Source organism: Pleurodeles waltl, chromosome 6 (genome assembly GCF_031143425.1).
Source record: "Pleurodeles waltl isolate 20211129_DDA chromosome 6, aPleWal1.hap1.20221129, whole genome shotgun sequence".
NCBI classification, from domain to species: Eukaryota; Metazoa; Chordata; class Amphibia; order Caudata; family Salamandridae; genus Pleurodeles; species Pleurodeles waltl.
This window is the reverse complement of record NC_090445.1, coordinates 658,113,347-658,136,007: the sequence shown is the minus strand read 5'-3', so window position 1 is coordinate 658,136,007 and position 22,661 is coordinate 658,113,347. Positions and strand designations below refer to the sequence as shown.

At 49.8% G+C, this 22,661-nt stretch overlaps 1 protein-coding gene across 2 annotated transcripts in view; it reads right to left on the bottom strand.

The window, feature by feature from the left end:
* The window catches only part of KLHL12 (kelch like family member 12), a 267,421-nt gene that overhangs the window by 38,394 nt on the left and 206,366 nt on the right, over positions 1-22,661 (bottom strand). Inside the window, exons 10-11 of one of the 2 annotated variants that reach the window (XM_069239021.1) lie at positions 7,453-7,551; positions 6,319-6,414 (exon numbers count right to left, since the gene is read on the bottom strand). In XM_069239021.1, the coding sequence (XP_069095122.1) occupies positions 6,319-6,414; positions 7,453-7,551 (195 nt within the window). The remainder of the gene's footprint in view (positions 1-6,318; positions 6,415-7,452; positions 7,552-22,661) is intronic. The other variant, XM_069239022.1, reaches the window with a different exon arrangement.

Here is a 22,661-nt window from a genome sequence, read left to right as displayed (position 1 = left end):
CCAGAGGAGAGGTACGAAACCACACAGTGTCTGAAACGGCTCAGATAAAGGAGAGCATCCCCGAAGTAGTACAGTGAAACTTTGACATGTTGATCGTGAACCCCAACTAAGAGGTTCGCCGTATTCTGGAGGTGGGTGTTGACTACCTGGGGCAAACCCATCCTAAATAGCCAGTCGTCAAGGTAGAGGAAGACTGCGACCCCAACCTTTGAAGATGTGCTATAACCATGCCATCAGTTTTGTGAACATCCAAGGAGCACTGGTGAGGCCAAAGGGAAGCAAAGCAACGTGAAAATGCTCCTGCCATCAACTGCAGGTAATGTATGTGGGCAAACAGGATGAGGATGTGGTCATAAGCATCCCGCAGGTCCAACGCTACCATCCAGTCTATAGGCTCGAGAACAGACAAGACCTGAACCAGAGTGAACACCTTGAATTTGTCTTTCCGCAGGAAGGCATTGAGAGGGCAAAGGTCTAATTTGGGATGGAGGCCTCTGTTGTTGTTTTTTGGCACCAAGAAGTAGCAGGAGTAACAACCAAGACCAAATTCTGGTGCCAGCACCCTCTCTACAGACCCTTTCACCAAAACGACCTGCTCTTAGGGAGCTGAAAATCAGGGACCTCTGCTGCCCTCAGCCCAACTGTTGCAAAAGAGGCACATTCCTCTGTGGCAGGGACTGAACGTGAGACCAGCCCTTTGTCTGGGGCAGTATCCAGTCCTCTGGCATCATGGAGGTCTTCATAACAGACGCCCTCATGTTAGGGCTGGGCAAGGCTGTCCCCAGCTTCATAGTCACCATTATCTGCATTTGTGGAAAAAAAAAATCTAGAAGGACATGAGCTCTTCCAAGGGGCAGGGGCACCGTTTTGAGAAGGATGGTTAGTGGACCGCTCCTTCATTAGAGCGGCACGCAGCCTCGGTCAAGGCAGTGCCTGTACGGTCTTACACAGCACTTTAGGGTGCCCATTGTTGATGGTGCTGGCATAGGTGGATCACGCTCCAGAGCGGTTTCTGGCACCAGAGATGAGCCAGTATTGATGTCTGTATGGAATCCAGAGCAAAATTAGTGTGCACGACTGGTGCTGAGAGCAGACCTGCTGGCAAAGAGCAGTTGAGAGACCTCTTGACGAATTGGGTCCTGAAGACATGCCAGATGGAGCAGGTAATGTGCCAAAAATCCTAAGCGGGCATCACTAAATTCTTCAATTCGCTTTGGTGTCACCAAAGCCCCCAGAAATTAGGGTTGCTGCTGTACAATCATCAGAATCAGCTCCAATAGGGAACGGCTTCAGAAGCGAGACTCGGTGGAAAGGGAACACTCTTGCATCTTCTCAAGAGAATGAGAGTGGCGGGAAAGGGCTGAGTCCCACTTGGCCAGCTTTTTTTTTTTTTTTCTTGGTCTATCACAGAGATTTCGACCTGTGCAACGATCTGTTGTGGGAACAACCTGAGAAGCTGGACCTCTACTTGGACCTCAACAGGTTGTGACGTGGGGTCTTGAGGTGCTTCGCAGTGTACAGCTTTGCTTTCCTGATCCCTAACAGCCGAGGAACGTATCAATGCACAGTTAATACAAGACTTGGAGATGTGGTCTGACCCCACACAGGAAAGTTGGGCTGTAAGGAGTGAATGGACAATGCTTTTCAGGTAAGATGATATAGAGTGCTTGGCAGAGAAAGGACAATATTCAGTTGCTCAGTGCACAGTCAATTAAAGAATGTATGTTAGGACAATCGCTACAGTTTTGAAAGTAGCTACTGTGTAAAGTCTTTTGCACATCCATTGAAACTCATTCAGTTAAATGGCAGTTAAATGGGGTGGCACCAAAAGTAAGCACATAAAGAGTGGAGACGTGTTATATGGTAGCTCTGGGCAAGATTGAGAACCAAGGAGCAAAGAATGGGGACGATAACATCCAACAAAAGCATGGAAAAGAATGCTGAAGGGACAACAGGGAATAGGACAGAAGGGTTGCAGAGAGAGAAAAAAGGAAGACAAGTGTAAGAGGATAGAGGAGTAAGGCTGCTGCATTCCACAAAATTAATCTGCTGTATTAGAAAAAATAAGCATCAAAAAACAGCCCCTCGACTTGGAAGTGGTGTGACTTCCAGCAACGGAAATGAATAGTCTTTAGTTATACATGGTGTAAGGAAATGGCTCCCTGTTGCAGTTACCCCCCCCCCACTTTTTGCCTGATACTGATGCTGACTTGACTGACAAGTGTGCTCGGATCCTGCTAACCAGGCCCCAGCACCAGTGTTCTTTCACCTAAAATGTACCATTGTTCCACAATTGGCACACCCCTGGCACACAGATAAGTCCCTTGTAAAAGGTACCAGTGGTACCAAGGGCCCTGTGACCAGGGAAGGTCCCTAAGGGCTGCAGCATATGTTGTGCCACCCTTAGGGACCCCTCACCTAACACATGCACACTGCCATTGCAGATTGTGTGTGTTGGTGGGGAGAAAAAGGCAAAGTTGACATGGCATCCCCCTCAGAATGCCATGCCCACAAAATACTGCCTGTGGCATAGGTAAGTCACCCCTCCAGCAGGCCTTACTGCCCTAAGGCAGTGTGCACTATACCACAGGTGAGGGCATAGCTGCATGAGCAATATATATATTTTACCCAATTGTTCAGTGCAGGACTGACTGGTCTGCGCCAGCCTGCTGCTGAGAGACGAGTTTCTGACCCCATGTGGTGAGGGCCTTTGTGCTCTCTGAGGACAGAAACAAAAGCCTGCTCTGGGTGGAGGTGCTTCCCACCTCCCCCCTGAAGGAACTGTAACACCTAGCAGTGAGCCTCAAAGGCTCAGGCTTCGTGTTACAATGCCCCAGGGCACTCCAGCTAGTGGAGATGCCCGCCCCCCTGGACACAGCCCCCACTTTTGGCGGCAAGTCCAGGGGAGATAATGAGAAAAACAAGGAGGAGTCACCCACCAGTCAGGACAGCCTCTAAGGTGTCCTGAGCTGAGGTGACTCCTGCCTTTAGAAATCCTCCATCTTGATTTTGGAGGATTCCCCCAATAGGAATAGGGATGTGCTCCCCTCCGCTCAGGGAGGAGGCACATAGAGGGTGTGGCCCCCTTCAAGGACAGTAGCCATTGGCTACTGCCCTCCCAGACCTAAACACACCCCTAAATTCAGTATTTAGGGGCTCCCCAGAACCTAGGAAACTAGATTCCTGCAACCTGAAGACGAAGAAGGACTACTGACCTGAAGCCCTGCAGAGAAGACGGAGACACCAACTACTTTGGCCCCTGCCCTACCGGCCTGTCTCCCCTCTTCAAGAAAAACTGCAACAGCGACGCGTCCCCCAGGGTCCAGCGACCTCTGAAGCCTCAGAGGACTACCCTGCATCTAAAAGGACCAAGAACTCCAGAGGACAGCGGCCCTGTTCCAAAGAAACCTCAACTTTGCAACAAAGAAGCAATTTTTAAAGATCACACGTTTCCCGCCAGAAGCGTGAGACTTTCCACTCTGCACCCAACGCCCCCGGCTCGACCTGCGGCGAAACACCACTACAGGGAGGACTCCCCGGCAACTGCGACCCTGTGAGTAGCCAGAGTTGACCCTCCCTGAGCCCCCCCCAGCGACGCCTGCAGAGGGAATCCAGAGGCTCCCCCTGACCGCGACTCCCTGCTTCCAAGAACCCGACGCCTGGTAAAGACACTGCACCCGCAGCCCCCAGGACCTGAAGGATCCGACTTCCAGTGCAGGAGCGACCCCCAGGTGGACCTCTCCCTTGCCCAGGTGGTGGCTACCCCGAGGAGCCCCCCCTTGCCTGCCTGCTTCGCTGAAGAGACCCCTGGGTCTCCCATTGAAACCTATTGCAAACCTGATGCCTGTTTGCACTCTGCACCCGGCCGCCCCCGTGCCGCTGAGGGTGTACTTTTTGTGCTGACTTGTGTCCCTCCCCCCCCCCGGTGCCCTACAAAGCCCCCCTGTTCTGCCCTCTGAAGTCGCGGGTACTTACCTGGTGGCAGACTGGAACCGGGGCACCCCCTTCTCCATTGAAGCCTATGCGTTTTGGGCACCACTTTGACCTCTGCACCTGACCGGCCCTGAGCTGCTGGTGTGGTAACTTTGGGGTTGCCCTGAACCCCCAACAGTGGGCTACCTTGGACCCAACTTTGAACCCTGTAGTTGGTTTACTTACCTGCAAAACTAACAAATACTTACCTCCCCCAGGAACTGTTGAAAATTGCAGTCTAGTTTTAAAATAGCTTATTGCCATTTTTGCTAAAACTGTACATGATATTGTGTTGATTCAAAGTTCCTAAGATACCTGAGTGAAATACCTTTCATTTAAAGTATTGTGAGTAAATCTTGAACCTGTGGTTCTTAAAATAAACTAAGAAAAGATATTTTTCTATACAAAAACCTATTGGCCTGGAATTGTCTTTGAGTGTGTGTTCCTCATTTATTGCCTGTGTGTATGTACAACAAATGCTTAACACTACCCTCTGATAAGCCTACTGCTCGACCACACTACCACAATATAGAGCATTAGAATTATCTCTTTTTGCCACTATCTTACCTCTAAGGGGAACCCTTGGACTCTGTGCATGCTATTTCTTACTTTGAAATAGTACATACAGAGCCAACTTCCTACACATGGTCAGTAGGCTGATGGCCAGGACTGACCATAAGGTGCAGTCCTTTCGTATTAGGAAGCAGACGGGGTAGATCACTGTGTTGGGTTGGTGTAGTGGTACTTCGCCTGATGTCCCTCTGAATTGCAGTGCTGACACCTCTTCTAACATCCTGAAATATATTCCTTGTTGGCCCTGGGTTTGTGTGGTCGATATATGGAGGGAAAAGAGATAACTATATGCAATTTCTACCATCAAGCACATACCCATATGTCTGATGTGATCTGTCTCCGTTGTTGATCAACACCCTTACCCGCTCAGGTGACAACGGTGGGGAATGTTAATTGAGTCACTGCTTAATGACCTAGGATCCTCTGGTTTAGACATGTTTGCACGGGTTCTGGCTAAATAAATAGAAAATGCCTCTCTAATCAGACTGAATTTGCAGCGGTTGTGGTTATGGGGTAGTTTACTAGAAAGTTAGAATATCTACAACAGCTGTCAATGGCAGTTAGAAAGCAGTCTTCCTGTTTAGGGAAATAATTTTGCTGCTGCAATGCCCCCACTGATATTGCAGTCTGAGTCAAATTCAATAGGTCATCAACTAGTTGTCCAAACAAATGCTCCCCAGTACATTTCATATTTGACAAGCATTGCTGGACTTCTTAAGCAAGAGTCCTAGAGCCAGACATGCCTACATAGTATTATGCTAGTATCCGCAGTAATGTAAGCATAGCAAGTGCTTGCATTACAGATATTTTGCTGTCTGCCATTATTTCTTCAGCCTCCTTTCTGCCATAATTTCTCCAACCAATGCCTAATGTTTTGTAGATTGTTTATTTTTATAGCTTAAAATAGCTCAACTGCCCCCCTTATGTTTAGCCTCAAGTAAACTTGGTAATTTACAAGAACGCTATAGGCGATACAGGTAATTACCGTACGTTTCATCAGCAGAGCTTTGTTGATGGTGCCTCACCCAAAAAGAATACCCCTCAACCTGAGTGGAGTGTCTTAGAAGCTATCAGACTAGCAGAGGGAGCCTTTTTAAATTGAACAGGTGACCCTCCACCAACACTGGCCCTCCCCCATCTCTAATCCTAAATGTAACAGGACATGCATTCACGTCTCTAGTGTGGTTGTACATTGTATGGGAATTTGACACAATTCTGTAAGTGCCTCTCTTTACACCATTCTAATTCAGGTGATACTGGAGTCCAGAGGAAACCAAAAGTAGAAGGGGCCAGGACGGGAATTACTGTAACATACTTAACTCCCCCAGCAGCAAATTAATCATGGAATACTCATTTGTAGTGAGGAATTTCAGCTTCCGATCCCAATTTTCATGCAAATAATTTGGATTGGTAAACACAGAACTATGTTATAAGATCCATAAAGATAAGCATGTTATGTAATATCACGGGGAGCAAAATCATTTTTGGTTGTGATTACACAAATTTACAATTGCTTTTAATCCAAGTTTGTGTCATATACACTGAACTGTAATTTCTACTCTTGTGTTTCTGTTTGCTTTAACAATAATTTAGAATTGGTTTAGACAGTTTAAAAAAGATTTTCACCCGATTTATTGTGTTACTTCATATTTAAAGTTGTAACTTTAAAACAGGGATAAAAACAGCTTTTGCTGATTTTTCCAACTGTATTTACTGGTCATGACATATAAATACAGGCCATGTCTCTAAAATTCCACCCAGATAGCACCTCACCTGAAGGCACTGCTCTGGATGGACAGACTGCTAGCTTAGCCAACATGCACCTTCTCAAACACCTTGTGAAAACCAGCTGATTTCTTTTTTTCCATTCTAGCATAGTTAGAAAATAAATGAAAGAGCTTGGTAAAATCATATAAAATATCTAAAAGCATGTTGGACTAAACTTAGCCTACAATGGGATTTCAGTACACAAATGATCAATTAATTTTGTGCCACTGCGCTTCATCAGGAGCCTTTTCAATTAGTTCTTACGACCAATCAACAGAGCATTTCAGTATTATTTTGCACCTGCCAACTGTGCAAAAGAGAACGGAGCATAGAAATAACAAAGATTATTATGTAAAACATTATTTGGAAGGAATACGTACAAAGACACAAGAACACTGTAAATCATGTCAAAACGTAATAGTATTTCTAAATTAATCAAGAGTGAAGCATTAAGAGGACATTTCTTTATTATTTAGGTATATTACCTAGATGTGTGTACAACAAAACCCAGACCTTGTTCCTGGTGTTTGTAACTGTAATGTTTCAACATGTCACAGCATATGTCTAAAGCCCATATAGATATTTTTAAAGATCCAGGACACCATCATTTTAGGGACTCAGAAAATGTTGATTATTTGGATGTAATTATGTGCTTCCATTCAGAACTATACAACATAGCATTTTTACCAATATATTCAGAAATGTGCTTTAAGACCGGGACAATCTAACCTCACTTTTTCAAGAATTTCTCCACACAAGCCCCCCCAACCCCCTCCCTCGCCCCCACCAGGAAGCCTTAAATACCCACCTTTACTCACTTGTTCAATAGCACTGGCAGTGCTAACTCCTGTGATATTTGTGTGGTGTCACTAAAAGCCCTTACCCCCAATCGAAAATGTGTTCCAGAAGCCCTGGATTGATGGAGTTAGAATGCAGAAAAATTACCTGCTGAGCCACCACACACACAGCTTAAGCAAGAAAATTTCAATTGTGCCCTTTGGATTACTAAACAGAATGTGAGAGGTCTGACGTAACTAATACATGACTAACAAGAAAAAAATAGCATTAGAAAGCTACAAATCATTTGTACTTTTCCCCTATTATGATTTTATACACTACTATATTGAAGGAGACACTAACCTGAACGCTTAGTGGCCATTGGTGTGACATTTGTCCAGTGCCCTGTGTGAGGGTCATACTTTTCTACAGAGCTTAAAATGTTCAGGCCATCATATCCTCCTGCAAACAGATTAAACAAAATGAATTAGGAAACATTACTTTCACCCTAATTCCTGTATGCCTGGTTCTAAATGACTTGAATCTGCAGAAAGTACCAGAAATATACAATTTCTGAGAATCATAAAATGGCATAATAGTCTGAGTGTCTGTCTGCATGCAAAGAAACCACTTTGCACTCGTACATAACCACCAATTATCAGAGAGCTCCTACATATTGTTTTTTCCACAGGAAACTTTGCACACAGGGAGGGACTGGATGTAGGAAACTGGCTCTGTATATACTAAATCAAAATGAGATATAGTGTGCACAGAGTCCAGGGGTTCCCCAAGAGGCTTGACAGAGGCAACAATAGATAATACTAATGCTCTATTTGTGGTAGTGTGGCACAGCAGTTAGGCTTATCAGAGGGTAGTGTTAAGCATTTGTTGTACACGCACAAGCAACAGAAGAAACACACACTCAATGACAACTCCAGACCAATATGATTTTATCCCCTTCGCTGCCAGGCCTTTTCCCACTCATGTGCCGAGCCTATTTTTGGCTATTTGGGGCAGTTCATGCTTAGGCCCTCATAACTTTGTGTTCACATAAGCTACCCACGCCAAATTTGCATCCTTTTTTACCAACATTCTAGGGATTCTAGAGGTACCCAGACTTTGTGGGTTCCCCAGAAGGAGGCCAAGAAATTAGCCAAAAGTTAAAATTTCGTTTTTTTCAAAAAAATGGGAAAAAGGGGCTGCAGAAGAAGGCTTGTGGTTTTTTCCCTGAAAATGGCATCAACAAAGGGTTTGCGGTGCTAAAATCACCAGCTTCCCAGCTTTCAGGAACAGGCAGACTTGAATCAGAAAACCCAATTTTTCAACACAATTTTGGCATTTTACTGGGATATACCCCATTTTTACGATTTTTTGTGCTTTCAGCCTCCTTCCAGTCAGTGACAGAAATGGGCGTGAAACCAATGCTGGATCCTAGAAACCGAAACATTTCTGAAAAGTAGACAAAATTCTGAATTCAGCAAGGGGTAATTTGTGTAGATCCTACAAGGGTTTCCTACAGAAAATAACAACTGGAAAAAAAAATATTGAAATTGAGGTGAAAAATATGCAATTTTTCTCTATGTTTTACTCTGTAACTTTTTCCTGCAATGTCAGATTTTTTAAAGCAATATACCGTTACGTCTGCTGGACTCTTCTGGTTGCGGGGATATATAGGGCTTGTAGGTTCATCAAGAACTCTAGGTACCCAGAGCCAATAAATGACCTGCACCCTGCAGTGGGTTTTCATTCTATAACGGGTATACAGCAATTCATTTGCTGAAATATAAAGAGTAGAAAATAGCTATCAAGAAAACCTTTGTATTTCCGAAATGGGCACAAGATAAGGTGTTGAGGAGCAGTGGTTATTTGCACATCTCTGAATTCCTGGGTGCCCATACTAGCATGTGAAATACAGGGCATTTCTCAAATAGACGTCTTTTTTACACACTGTCTTATATTTGGAAGGAAAAAATGTAGAGAAAGACAAGGGGCAATGTAGGAAGTTGGCTCTGTATGTACTATTTCAAAGTAAGAAATAGCATGCACAGAGTCCAAGGGTTCCCCTTAGAGGTAAGATAGTGCCAAAAAGAGATAATTCTAATGCTCTATTTTGTGGTAGTTTGGTCGGATCCGTCAGGTCCTGGGGGCTGCGGGTGCAGTGTCCTTACCAGGCGTCGGGTCTTTGAAGCAGGCAGTCGCGGTCAGGGGGAGCCTCGGGATTCCCTCTGCAGGCGTCACTGTGGGGGCTCAGGGGGGTCAACTCTGGTTACTCACGGGCTCGCAGTCGCGGGGGAGTCCTCCCTGTATTGTTTGTTCTCCACAAGTCGAGCCGGGGGCGTCGGGTGCAGAGTGCCAAGTCTCACGCTTCCGGCGGGAAATGTGTGTTGTTGCAAAGTTGCAGTCTTTGTGGAGCAGAGCCGCTGTCCGATGCAGGGTAGTCCTCTGAGGCTTCAGAGGTTGCTGGACCCTGTGGAACGCGTCGCTGGAGCAGTGTCTTTAGAAGTGGGGAGACAGGCCGGTAGAGCTGGGGCCAAAGCAGTTGGTGTCTCCGTCTTCTCTGCAGGTTTTTCAGCTCAGCAGTCCTTCTTCGTCTTAGGTTGCAGGAATCTATCTTGCTGTGTTCTGGGAGCCCCTAAATACTCGATTTAGTGGTGTGTTTAGGTCTGGGGGGTTAGTAGCCAATGGCTACTAGCCCTGAGGGTGGCTACACCCTCTTTGTGCCTCCTCCCTGAGGGGAGGGGGGCACATCCCTATCCCTATTGGGGGAATCCTCCATCTGCAAGATGGAGGATTTCTAAAAAGTCAGAGTCACCTCAGCTCAGGACACCTTAGGGGCTGTCCTGACTGGCCAGTGACTCTTCCTTGTTTTTCTCATTATCTCCTCCGGCCTTGCCGCCAAAAGTGGGCCCGTGGCCGGAGGGGGCGGGCAACTCCACTAGCTGGAGTGCCCTGGGGTGCTGTAACAAAGGGGGTGAGCCTTTGAGGCTCACCGCCAGGTGTTACAGTTCCTGCAGGGGGAGGTGGGAAGCACCTCCACCCAGTACAGGCTTTGTTACTAGCCACAGAGTGACAAAGGCACTCTCCCCATGTGGCCAGCAACATGTCTGGTGTGTGGCAGGCTGCTTAAACTAGTCAGCCTACGCTGGTAGTCGGTTAAGGTTTCAGGGGGCACCTCTAAGGTGCCCTCTGGGGTGTATGTTACAATAAAATGTACACTGGCATCAGTGTGCATTTATTGTGCTGAGAAGTTTGATACCAAACTTCACAGTTTTCAGTGTAGCCATTATGGTGCTGTGGAGATCGTGCATGACAGACTCCCAGACCATATACTCTTATGGCTACCCTGCACTTACAATGTCTAAGGTTTGGCTTAGACACTGTAGGGGAATAGTGCTCATGCACTTATGCCCTCACCGATGGTATAGTGCACCCTGCCTTAGGGCTGTAAGGCCTGCTAGAGGGGTGACTTATCTATACCTATAAGCAGTGTGAGGTTGGCATGGCACCCTGAGGGGAGTGCCATGTCGACTTACTCGTTTTCTCCCCACCAGCACACACAAGCTGGCAAGCAGTGTGTCTGTGCTGAGTGAGGGGTCCCCAGGGTGGCATAACACATGCTGCAGCCCTTAGAGACCTTCCCTGGCATCAGGGCCCTTGGTACCAGAGGTACCAGTTACAAGGGACTTACCTGGATGCCAGGGTGTGCCAATTGTGGAAACAAAAGTACAGGTTAGGGAAAGAATACTGGTGCTGGGGCCTGGTTAGCAGGCCTCAGCACACTTTCAAATCATAACTTGGCATCAGCAAAGGCAAAAAGTCAGGGGGTAACCATGCCAAGGAGGCATTTCCTTACACAACCCCCCCCTCCCCCCCCCCCCCCCCCAAACGAAAGAGGATGAGACTAACCTTTCCAAAGAGAGTCTTCATTTTCTAAGTGGAAGAACCTGGAAAGGCCATCTGCATTGGCATGGGCAGTCCCAGGTCTGTGTTCCACTATAAAGTCCATTCCCTGTAGGGAGATGGACCACCTCAACAGTTTTGGATTTTCACCTTTCATTTGCATTAGCCATCTGAGAGGTCTGTGGTCAGTCTGAACTAAAAAGTGAGTACCAAAGAGGTATGGTCTCAGCTTCTTCAGGGAACAAACCACAGCAAAGGCATCCCTCTCAATGGCACTCCAACGCTGCTCCCTGGGGAGTAACCTCCTGCTAATGAAAGCAACAGGCTGGTCAAGGCCATCATCATCTGTTTGGGACAAAACTGTCCCTATCCCATGTTCAGAGGCATCAGTCTGCACAATGAACTGCTTGGAGTAATCTGGAGCTTTTAGAACTGGTGCTGTGCACATAGTTTGTTTCAGGGTGTCAAAGGCCTGTTGGCATTCTACAGTCCAGTTTACCTTCTTGGGCATTTTCTTGGAGGTAAGTTCTGTGAGGGGTGTCACTATAGATCCATATCCCTTCACAAACCTCCTGTAGTACCCAGTCAAGCCAAGGAATGCCCTGACTGGAGTCTGGGTTTTTGGAGCTGCCCAGTCCAGAATAGTCTGGATCTTGGGCTGGAGTGGCTGAACTTGGCCTCCACCTACCAGGTGTCCCAAGTAAACCACAGTTCCCTGCCCTATCTGACATTTGGATGCCTTGATAGAGAGGCCTGCTGCTTGCAGGGCCTTCAAAACCTTCTTCAGGTGGACCAGGTGATCCTGCCAGCTGGAGCTAAAGACAACAATATCGTCAAGATAAGCTGCACTAAAGGACTCCAAGCCAGCAGGGACTTGATTCACCAACCTTTGGAAGGTGGCAGGGGCATTCTTTAAACCAAAGGGCATAACAGTAAACTGATAATGCCCATCAGGTGTGGAGAATGCTGTCTTTTTTTTTGCTCCTGGCGCCATTTTTATTTGCCAGTACCTTGCTGTCAAGTCAAAGGTACTTAAGTATTTGGCAGCAGCTAGTTTGACCATCAATTCATCTGCCCTTGGAATGGGATGGGCATCTGTCTTGGTGACAGAATTAAGTCCTCTGTAGTCCACACAAAACCTCATCTCTCTCTTTCCATCTTTGGTGAGAGGTTTGGGGACTAGGACCACTGGGCTAGCCCAGGGGCTATCAGAATGCTCAATGACTCCCAATTCCAGCATCTTGTGGACTTCCACTTTGATGCTTTCCTTAACTTGGTCAGACTGTCTGAAAAGTTTGTTTTTGATAGGCATGCTGTCTCCTGTGTCCACATCATGGGTACACAGGTGTGTCTGACCAGGGGTTAGGGAAAAGAGCTCAGCAAACTGTTGCAGGACCTTCCTACAGTCAGATTGCTGTTGGCCAGAGAGGGTGTCTGAATAGATCACTCCATCTACTGAACCATCTTTAGGGTATGTGGAGAGGAGATCAGGGAGAGGTTCACTCTCAGCTTCCTTGTCCTCATCTGTTACCATCAACAGATTCACATCTGCCCTGTCATGGAAGAGTTTGAGGCGGTTCACATGGATCACCCTTTTGGGGGTCCTGCTAGTGCATAGGTCTACCAGGTAGGTGACCTGACTCTTCCTTTCTAGCACTGGGTAAGGGCCACTCCATATGTCCTGAAGTGCCCTGGGAGCCACAGGCTCCAGAACCCAGACTTTCTGCCCTGGCTGAAACTCAACCATAGCAGCCTTTTGGTCATACCAAAACTTCTGGAGTTGTTGGCTGGCCTCAAGGTTTTTGCTTGCCTTTTCCATATACTCTGCCATCCTTGAACGTAGGCCTAGTACATAGTCCACTATATCTTGTTTAGGCTCATGAAGAGGTCTCTCCCAGCCCTCTTTTACAAGAGCTAGTGGTCCCCTTACAGGATGGCCAAACAGAAGTTCAAAGGGGGAAAACCCTATTCCCTTCTGAGGCACCTCTCTGTAGGCGAAAAGCAGACAAGGCGAGAGGACATCCCATCTCCTTTTGAGTTTTTCAGGGAGCCCCATGATCATGCCTTTCAATGTCTTGTTAAATCTTTCTACAAGATCATTGGTTTGTGGATGGTATGGTGTGGTGAATTTGTAAGTCACCCCACACTCATTCCACATATGTTTCAGGTATGCTGACATAAAGTTGGTACCTCTGTCAGATGCCACCTCCTTAGGAAATCCCACTCTGGTAAAAATACCAATGAGTGCTTTGGCTACTGCAGGGGTAGTAGTCGACCTAAGGGGAATTGCTTCAGGGTATCTAGTAGCATGATCCACTACTACTAGTATGTATTGGTTCCCTGAGGCTGTGGGAGGTTCAAGTGGACCCACTATGTCCACACCCACTCTTTCAAAGGGGACCCCCACCACTGGAAGTGGAATGAGGGGGGCCTTTGGGTGTCCACCTGTCTTACCACTGGCTTGACAGGTGGCACAGGAGACACAAAACTCCTTGACCTTCTGTGACATGTTGGGCCAATAGAAGTGGTTGACTAATCTCTCCCACGTCTTGGTCTGTCCCAAATGCCCAGCAAGAGGAATATCATGAGCTAAGGTCAGAATGAACTTCCTAAACTCCTGAGGCACTACCACTCTCCTAGTGGCACCAGGTTTGGGATCTCTTGCCTCAGTGTAAAGGAGTCCATCTTCCCAATAGACTCTATGTGTTCCTGTTATTTTTCCATTGGACTCTTTAGCAGCTTGCTGCCTAAGGCCTCCAAGAGAGGGACAGGTTTCTTGCCCCTTACACAACTGTTCCCTTGAGGGTCCCCCTGGGCCTAGGAGCTCAATCTGATAAGGTTCTAACTCCATGGGCTCAGTTCCCTCAGAGGGCAGAACTTCTTCCTGGGAAGAGAGGTTCTCTTTTTCTTGTTGTGTTGAAGCTGGTTCCCCAGTCTTCTTTCCTTTTCTCTTGGAGGGTTGGGCCCTTTTTCCAGGCTCCAACACCACTTTTTCACCCCGAGCCTTGCACTGTGCCCTTGTCTTGACACACACCAGTTCAGGGATACCCAGCATGGCTGCATGGGTTTTGAGTTCTACCTCAGCCCATGCTGAGGACTCCAGGTCATTTCCAAGCAAACAGTCTACAGGGATATTTGAGGAGACCACCACCTGTTTCAGGCCATTGACCCCTCCCCACTCTAAAGTTACCATAGCCATGGGATGTACTTTAGTCTGATTGTCAGCGTTGGTGACTGGATAAGTTTGTCCAGCCAGGTATTGACCAGGGGAAACCAGTTTCTCTGTCACCATGGTGACACTGGCACCTGTATCCCTCAGGCCTTCTACACTTGTCCCATTAATTAAGAGTTGCTGCCTGTATTTTTGCATATTAGGGGGCCAGGCAGCCAGTATGGCTAAATCTATCCCACCCTCAGAGACTAATGTAGCTTCAGTGTGAACCCTGATTTGCTCTGGGCACACTGTTGATCCCACTTGGAGACTGGCCATTGCAGTGTTAGCTGGAGTAGAGTTAGAAGTGGAATCTTTCTTGGGACAGGCCTTGTCTCCAGTTTGGTGTCCTGGTTGATTACAGCTACGACACCAGGCCTTTTTGGGATCAAAGTTTTTACCCTTGTACCCAAAATTGGATTGTGAAGAGGCTCTGGACCCTCCCTCCTGAGCAGGTTTTTGGGGTCCTATAGAAGACTCTTTACTTTTCCCTTTGGATGTCTCAACACTCTTCCCCTGGGGAGTCTTGGTCACCCTAGTCTTGACCCAATGGTCCGCCTTCTTTCCCAATTCTTGGGGAGAAATTGGTCCTAGGTCTACCAGATGCTGATGCAGTTTATCATTGAAACAATTACTTAACAGGTGTTCCTTCGCAAATAAATTGTACAGCCCATCATAATCATTTACACCACTGCCTTGAATCCAACCATCCAATGTTTTTACTGAGTAGTCAACAAAATCAACCCAGGTCTGGCTCGAGGATTTTTGAGCCCCCCTGAACCTAATTCTATACTCCTCAGTGGAGAATCCAAAGCCCTCAATCAGGGTAGCCTTCATGAGGTCATAGGATTCTGTATCTTTTCCAGAGAGTGTGAGGAGTCTATCCCTACACTTTCCAGTGAACATTTCCCAAAGGAGAGCACCCCAGTGAGATCTGTTTACTTTTCTGGTTGCACAAGCCCTCTCAAAAGCTGTGAACCATTTGGTGATGTCATCACCATCTTCATATTTAGTTACAATCCCTTTTGGGATTTTCAACATGTCAGGAGAATCTCTGACCCTATTTATGTTGCTGCCACCATTGATGGGAACTAGGCCCATCTCTTGTCTTTCCCTTTCTATGGCTAGGAGCTGTCTCTCTAAAGCCAATCTTTTGACCATCCTGGCTAACAGGAGGTCATCTTCACTGAGGCTATCCTCAGTGATTCCAGAGGTGCTGGACTCTCCTGTGAGAGAAGCAGCATCTCTGACTATCACATTTGGAGTCAGGGTTTGAGGGACCCTGTTCTCCCTAACTAGGACTGGAGGTGGGAATTCCTCCACATCATTAGCTTCCCCCTCTGGGAGGTTATCCTCAGAGGGGTTGTTCTTTGCAAACTCTGCCAAAAGCTCCTGGAAGTATTTTGGTAGGGTTTGAACCAGTTTTAATCTTTTTGGTTTTGCAGAGAGACCTTAACTCTGACATCCTAAGATGTAGGTAAGGGGTGACGTTGAGTTCCATCACAATCTCTTCTGCATTAGACATTATGGGGGTCATTACGACCTCGGCGGTAAAAGGCGCTTACCGCCAGTCAGAAGACCGCCATTACACCGCCGCGGTCGCGGTAAACCGCCACGGTCATTCTGACCCACAACAGGCAAACCGGCAAAATACCGACATCCACAAAAGTCCGCCACACCAAAGGTCAGCGATAAACTGGCGATGACCAAACCTCCACTGTCACGCCAACAGAAATACGCCCATGCCATTACGACTCACAAATCCACGCGGCGGTCTTTCAACCGCGGTATTCTATTGGCGGTACACACCGCCGCGGTCGAAATACACATACTCGTACAAAATACTACCACATTGGCCAATTCGAAATACACACACCTGATACACATACACACACCACTCCCACACACCCAATACAATATAAAACACACACCCACATCACCCACAAACCCCTACGACCAGAAATTCTGAGAGAAGGCCAGAGAGAGACACCACAGTCAACTACCAAGCATCCACAGGCACACAATACCAATACCCACAGAACTTCCACGCACCTCACACAACACACCACTAAATAGCACCCCACCTATCACTACACACTCCACCCCACACATCATCCACACCACCCCATGGCACCTCAAAGACACCCCAAGTTCTCAGATGATGAACTTAGGGTCATGGTGGAGGAAATCGTACGAGTAGAGCCCCAGCTGTTCGGGACACAGGTGCAGCACACCACCATTGCCAGGAAGATGGAGCTATGGAGCAGAATAGTCGACAGGGTCAACGCTGTGGGACAGCACCCAAGAAATAGGGACGACATCAGGAAGCGGTGGAACGACCTACGGGGGAAGGTGCGTCCCATGGTATCAAGGTACAACATCGCGGTACAGCGGACTGGCGGCGGACCCCCACCTTCTCCCCCAGAATTTACAACATGGGAGGAGCAAGTCTTGAAAATCCTGCATCCTGAGGGCCTCGCAGGAGTCGGTGGAGGAATGGACTCTGGTAAGTCTCATCTTCACTACTTCATCCCCCCCACCCCACCTGCATGCCAACTCATACCCCCAACCTCACCCTCACCCTCATCACAACTACCCCTTGCAAATGTCTCACCATCACAACCCACCCATCCCAAAACTTAGCCCTGCATGCGGCCCCAAAGAATGGACACCCATCACCAAAGCATGCCCAATGCACATACCCATCACCCCCCCCCCCCCAAAACACCATCACAACAGCCCCCACAAAGGAATGCCAGCACTGGGGTACACGGGCACCCACCCATTGCACGCCATTGGCACACACAGAAGCAATAACCATACTTTTATACCCCTGCAGGACCCGAACGCCAAGTCACCGCGCAGGAGGGTCCACAAATGTCCACTCCACCCCCAGAAGAGGCCCACAGTGATGACAGCAGCTCTGTCTCCCTGGATCTAGATGACCAGCCCGGTCCATCGGGGACCTCGGGACAGTCGGTTCCCCTCAGACAGGCACAGGCCACAGCAGACCTTCCCCCCTCTGGGAACACCAGCACAGCACCCACCCAGCGGGCCCATACCTCTGTCCCCAGGACACGTCAATCAGCGGTGTGTCCACCACTACAGGGAACCCAGGCTAACCCACCACCCCAACAACAACAGGGACCTGGGGGAAGTGGTAGTGGGCACACAGTCCAGGGGACGGAGGCCCAGGGAAACAGGGGAACTGGGAGGGCTGCTGTGCGACAGGGGGGGGGGGGACAGGCCAAGGGAACCCACTCTACACGAGGCCCTCTCCTCCATCATGGGAGCATACCACCGCTCCCAGGAGACGATGGCGACGGTCCTGGTCAGGTTTCAGGAAATCCAGCTTCTGCAGGAGCAACAGTATATGGGGTTCAGGGAGGAACTAAGAAACATCAGTTCCGCCATGGGTACCATCGTAGTGGCCCTGAATGAGTTAATCACCACATTGCGGACCACTGTGGCACCTCAAAGGGCCCCTGACACTAGCATGGACCAAGAACTGGCTACCACCTCTGCCGGCGCTAGTGGACAGGAGGCCCCGACACAAGACCAACAGGCCACCAGAACCCCACCCCCTGCAGAAGGAGAACCACCCCGCAAGCGGGCCCTGAGATCCAGGAAGAAGACAGAGTAACATGTCAAGACCCCCGCCAGCAAAGGATACCGCCCTGATGGTCATCCCACTGTCCCACATTGTCACCCTGTCCAACCTTAAACTGCCCCTGCTCCACTTCCCACAGGCATTTGGACAATGCACCTGTGATACTGATAGTCTGGACTCTGCCATGGACAATCCTCCACCATCACCCCTCACCGATTTGCAACCACCCATCCAAATTAGAGCACTTGAATAAACACACTTATTGCACATAAACAATCTGGAGTCTGTCTGTGATTTTAACAAATGTATTAGACATGACAGTGCCAAAATTGTTATTCACATTGTGATGCCAACTAACCGCTGTCACACAGCTGTAGTCCATGGGGAAACAAAGCAGATGTCACGCAGTGGGGCAACAGCTCTGAAAACGGAAGGGAAAGTCACAACACATTTACCATACACTGGGGGAAAAAGTCAGACAGTAGAGAGGTAGGAGTCTTTAAGTAAACGTAATATGCCGGTGTGTACTCTTACCTGTGTGTCACTGAAAACATTGCTCTATTACTGTGTTCCTGTTGTCTATGTCGTCCTCTTCGGCTTCCTCTTCTTCACTCTCCACAGGCTCCAAAGCTGCTACAACACCACCATCTGGACCATCCTCCTGCAGAAAAGGCACCTGGTGGCGCAAAGCCAGGTTGTGAAGCATACAGCAGGCCACGATGATCTGGCACACCTTCTTTGGTGAGTACATTAGGGATCCACCTGTCATATGGAGGCACCTGAACCTGGCCTTCAGGAGGCCAAAGGTGCGTTCGATCACCCTCCTAGTCCGCCCATGGGCCTCATTCTAGCGTTCCTCTGCCCTGGTCCTGGGATTCCTCACTGGGGTCAGTAGCCAGGACAGGTTGGGGTAACCAGAGTCCCCTAATAGCCACACCCGGTGCCTCTGGAGTTGACCCATCACGTAAGGGATGCTGCTATTCCGCATGATGTACGCGTCATGCACTGACCCAGGGAACTTGGCATTAACATGGGAGGTGTACTGGTCTGCCAAACAGACCATCTGTACATTCATCGAATGATAACTTTTCCTGTTCCTGTACACCTGTTCACTCCTGCTGGGAGGGACCAAAGCAACATGTGTCCCATCAATGGCACCAATGATGTTGGGGATATGTCCAAGGGCATAGAAATCACCCTTCACTGTAGGCAAATCCCCCACCTCAGGGAAAACGATGTAGCTCCGCATGTGTTTCAGCAGGGCAGACAACACTCTGGACAACACCTTGGAAAACATAGGTTGAGACATCCCTGATGATATTGCCACTGTTGTTTGAAATGACCCACTTGCTAAGAAATGGAGTACTGACAGCACCTGCACTAGAGGGGGGATCCCTGTGGGTTGGCGGATGGGTGACATCAGGTCTGCCTCCAGCTGGGCACACAGTTCATGTATAGTGGCTCGGTCAAGCCTGTATGTCAGAATGACATGTCGTTCCTCCATTGTCGACAGGTCCAAAAGCGGTCTGTACACGGGAAGATTCCTTCATCTCCTCGCATTGCCCAGAGGACGGTGCCTAGGAAGGACAACAGCGAGCACAGAGTCAATCAACCCACAGGTACGTTCCCACAGCTTGCATACAACACGATTCACTATGCATTGAATGGGTTGTATGAGTATTGAGGAAAGGCCTAGGTATGTGTGACGCAGTAGAAATTAAGCCATGTGGGCCCTTGAAATGGCGGCTGCCTGACCTGTGAAGTGTGACAATGGGATGTGAGGTCAATGCGCTGGCGTGGCACACCGTGGCGGTAGGCGGTTGAAGACCGCGGCGCAAAGCCGCATTGGTTAACATAGAGCCCTATGGGTTTCACGAGTCAATGACGATGTGCGCCGGCGGTTGCGGTACGCACCGCCGCGGGCGTGACCGCCATTTTCTATCTACTTAATCACTCGATACCTGATCTTCCACAGGAGAGGACCTACACTGCAAGTGCTGCTGTGACCTCGGTCTAGAAGAGACAATGGCTGCTGCGACTGGGTAAAGGGCCCCTGCCTTCACTTCTGAAGAATCGGAGAAACTCGTGGATGGGGTCCTCCCCCAGTATGTGCTCCTCTACGGTCCTCCAGACCAACAGGTAAGTACACTGGGACCATGCTTTGTGGGCAATGCCTGGGTTGAGTCGAGTGGATGAAAGATGGTGGGGAGGGGAACGATTGAGGCATGCATCAGACGACAGATGAGAGCATTGGCCACATGGCAAGGGAGGGGATGGGGGGCCACTCACATCAAGCATGCAGAAGGTGATGATTTTTTTTCTCCCCCTGTACATGTCACATAGGTCAGCGCCCACCAGAAAATCGCTATTTGGTGTGCCATTGCCAAGGACGTCCGGACCCTGGGGGTCCACAACAGACGGGGCACCCACTGCCGGAAGAGGTGGGAGGACATCCGACGCGGGAGCAGGAAGACGGCGGAGGCTCTGCTGGGGATGGCCTCCCAACGTAGGAGGGGTGCCAGTCGTCAATTGACCCCCCAAATGTCCCGGATCCTGGCGGTGGCCTACCCCGATTTGGATGGGCGCGTGAGGACATCACAGCAGACACAAGGGGGTGAGTACACTCTCATTCTGGTGACTTTGCGCGCAGTGGAGGTGTTTGGGGGGGGAGGTGGGCTGTGGGTATCTCTAGGCCAGGGCGATTTCTGTAGGCTAGGCCCCTCTGTAAGGCATGGCCCTGTGCCCCCGCCCCCCACCTCTGTAGTGTGCCAAGTACAGCTATTCATGGCCCTGTGTCATCTATGTGTGCAGTTGTCGTCCATAGGCTTGTAGGCCATGTCCCACTGATTGAGTAGTGGACCCCAAGTGCGCAGCGTAGTGCAGGGGGCTTCTGTGTCTGTCCTCTCTGCCAACGGTAGCGGTAATCCATGCACTCAACATGTCTTTCTTTCTCCCCCCCCCCTTTTTTGTGGTCTTCCTGTTCATGTGTGCATTAGCATCATCAGACGGAGGAGAAGTGGCATCGGAGCACGAGGGAGCTGCATCCCACATGGCCCTGGAGGGCCATGCAACGGACTCTGAGTACACCAGTGGGACGGAGGACGAGGGGAGCTCCACAGCGGGGACTCGTGCTGATGTCAGTGGCAGCGACTCGTCCTCTGAAGGGAGCTCCCTTGTGGTGGCGGCAAAATCCGTGCCCCCCGCAACAACAGGTACAGCCGCCACCCAGCGCACCAGCACCGCCCTCCCAGCAGCCCCTCAGCGTTTGCCCTGTGCCCGCTCACCCAGGAAGGGGGGCATCTCCTTCGCCCCAGGCACCTCAGGCCCTGCCCCTGTCACCCCTGCTGCCCTCAGTGAGGAGGTCATTGACCTCCTGAGGACCATCATTGTTGGGCAGTCTACCCTTTTGAATGCCATCCAGGGTGCACAAAGGGAGGTGCACCGGAGTAATGCATACCTGGAGGGCATTCATTCGGGTCAGGCTGCCCATCAGCGATCGTTCAACGCTCTGGCCTCAGCACTGACGGCAGCAATTGTCCCTGTCTCTAGCCTCCCACCTCCAACTTCCTCCACCCAGACCCAATCCCCTGTACCTCTGCCTATCCCAGACACACCTACAGACCAGCCTGCACACACCTCAACACCCAAGGGAAGCTCATCCAGACATAAGCACCACACATCACACAAGCATTCACACAAGCAACATCCACATGCAGACACACCAACATCCACTGCCTCCACTGTGTCCCCCTCCTCCTCGTCTCCCTCCTCCCTCCCTGTGACGTCTTCACTCACACTTGCATGCACAACATCTTCAGCCACTACGTCCATCACCAGCACACCCACCAGAACACTCCGCACACGTGCAGTCACCACCCCCACTACCATTTACACGTCCCCTGTGTCCTCTCCCAGTGTGTCGGTCACCCCCTCTTCCAAACCACACAAACGCAGGCAGCCACCCACCCAACAGCCATCCACCTCACGACAGCCTCCAGCTCAAGCACCTGCACCCAAAGACACCAGACTTCACACTCCTACAACCACATCCTCTTCCTCCACTCCCATACCCACTACACCTAGCCGTCCCTCTCTTTCCAAATTGATTTTCCTTTCCAAACTTGACCTCTTTCCAACAACTCCCCCACCCCGTCCATCTCATAAGACTGCAATCAGCACCTCAGCCACCACAAAACCAGGACCTATCAAGACTGTTGTCTAAGGACTGTGGAGTCCCCCACCCTCAAGGGCAACTAGTTCTGCTAGGAGCCAAGGCACGGCCAGCCCACCCCCGGAAAAACACCCAAAGATTACCAGTGCCCGGCGCGAGAGGCCAAGGACACCAGGGACCAAAATCCCTACCCTGGCTCCGGCTGGAAGTGGGGTGCCACCTGGCACACCGCCAAAGGTGGGAAAGGGCCACAGACGACCAGGGAAGGGTGGGAAGGGCAGCACGCCCGACAAGTCCGGCAGCAGACCAGCTGCCCAGGAGGGCCCCACCAGCCCCATCCCAGGTGTGCAGGAGGACACCCGCTGAACAGGGCAAGCACCGCTGAACAGGGCAAGGACCGCTGAACAGGGCAAGGACCGCTGAACAGGGCAAGGACCGCTGAACAGGGCAAGCACCGCTGAACATGGCAAGGACTGCCAAGGCAAGCACCGCTGAACAGGGCAAGCACCGCTGAACAGGGCAAGGACTGCCAAGGCAAGCACCGCTGAACAGGGCAAGGACCGCCAAGGCAAGCACCGCTGAACAGGGCAAGGACCGCCAAGGCAAGCACCGCTGAACAGGGCAAGCACCGCCAAGGCAAGCACAGCTGAACAGGGCAAGGACCGCCAAGGCAAGCACCG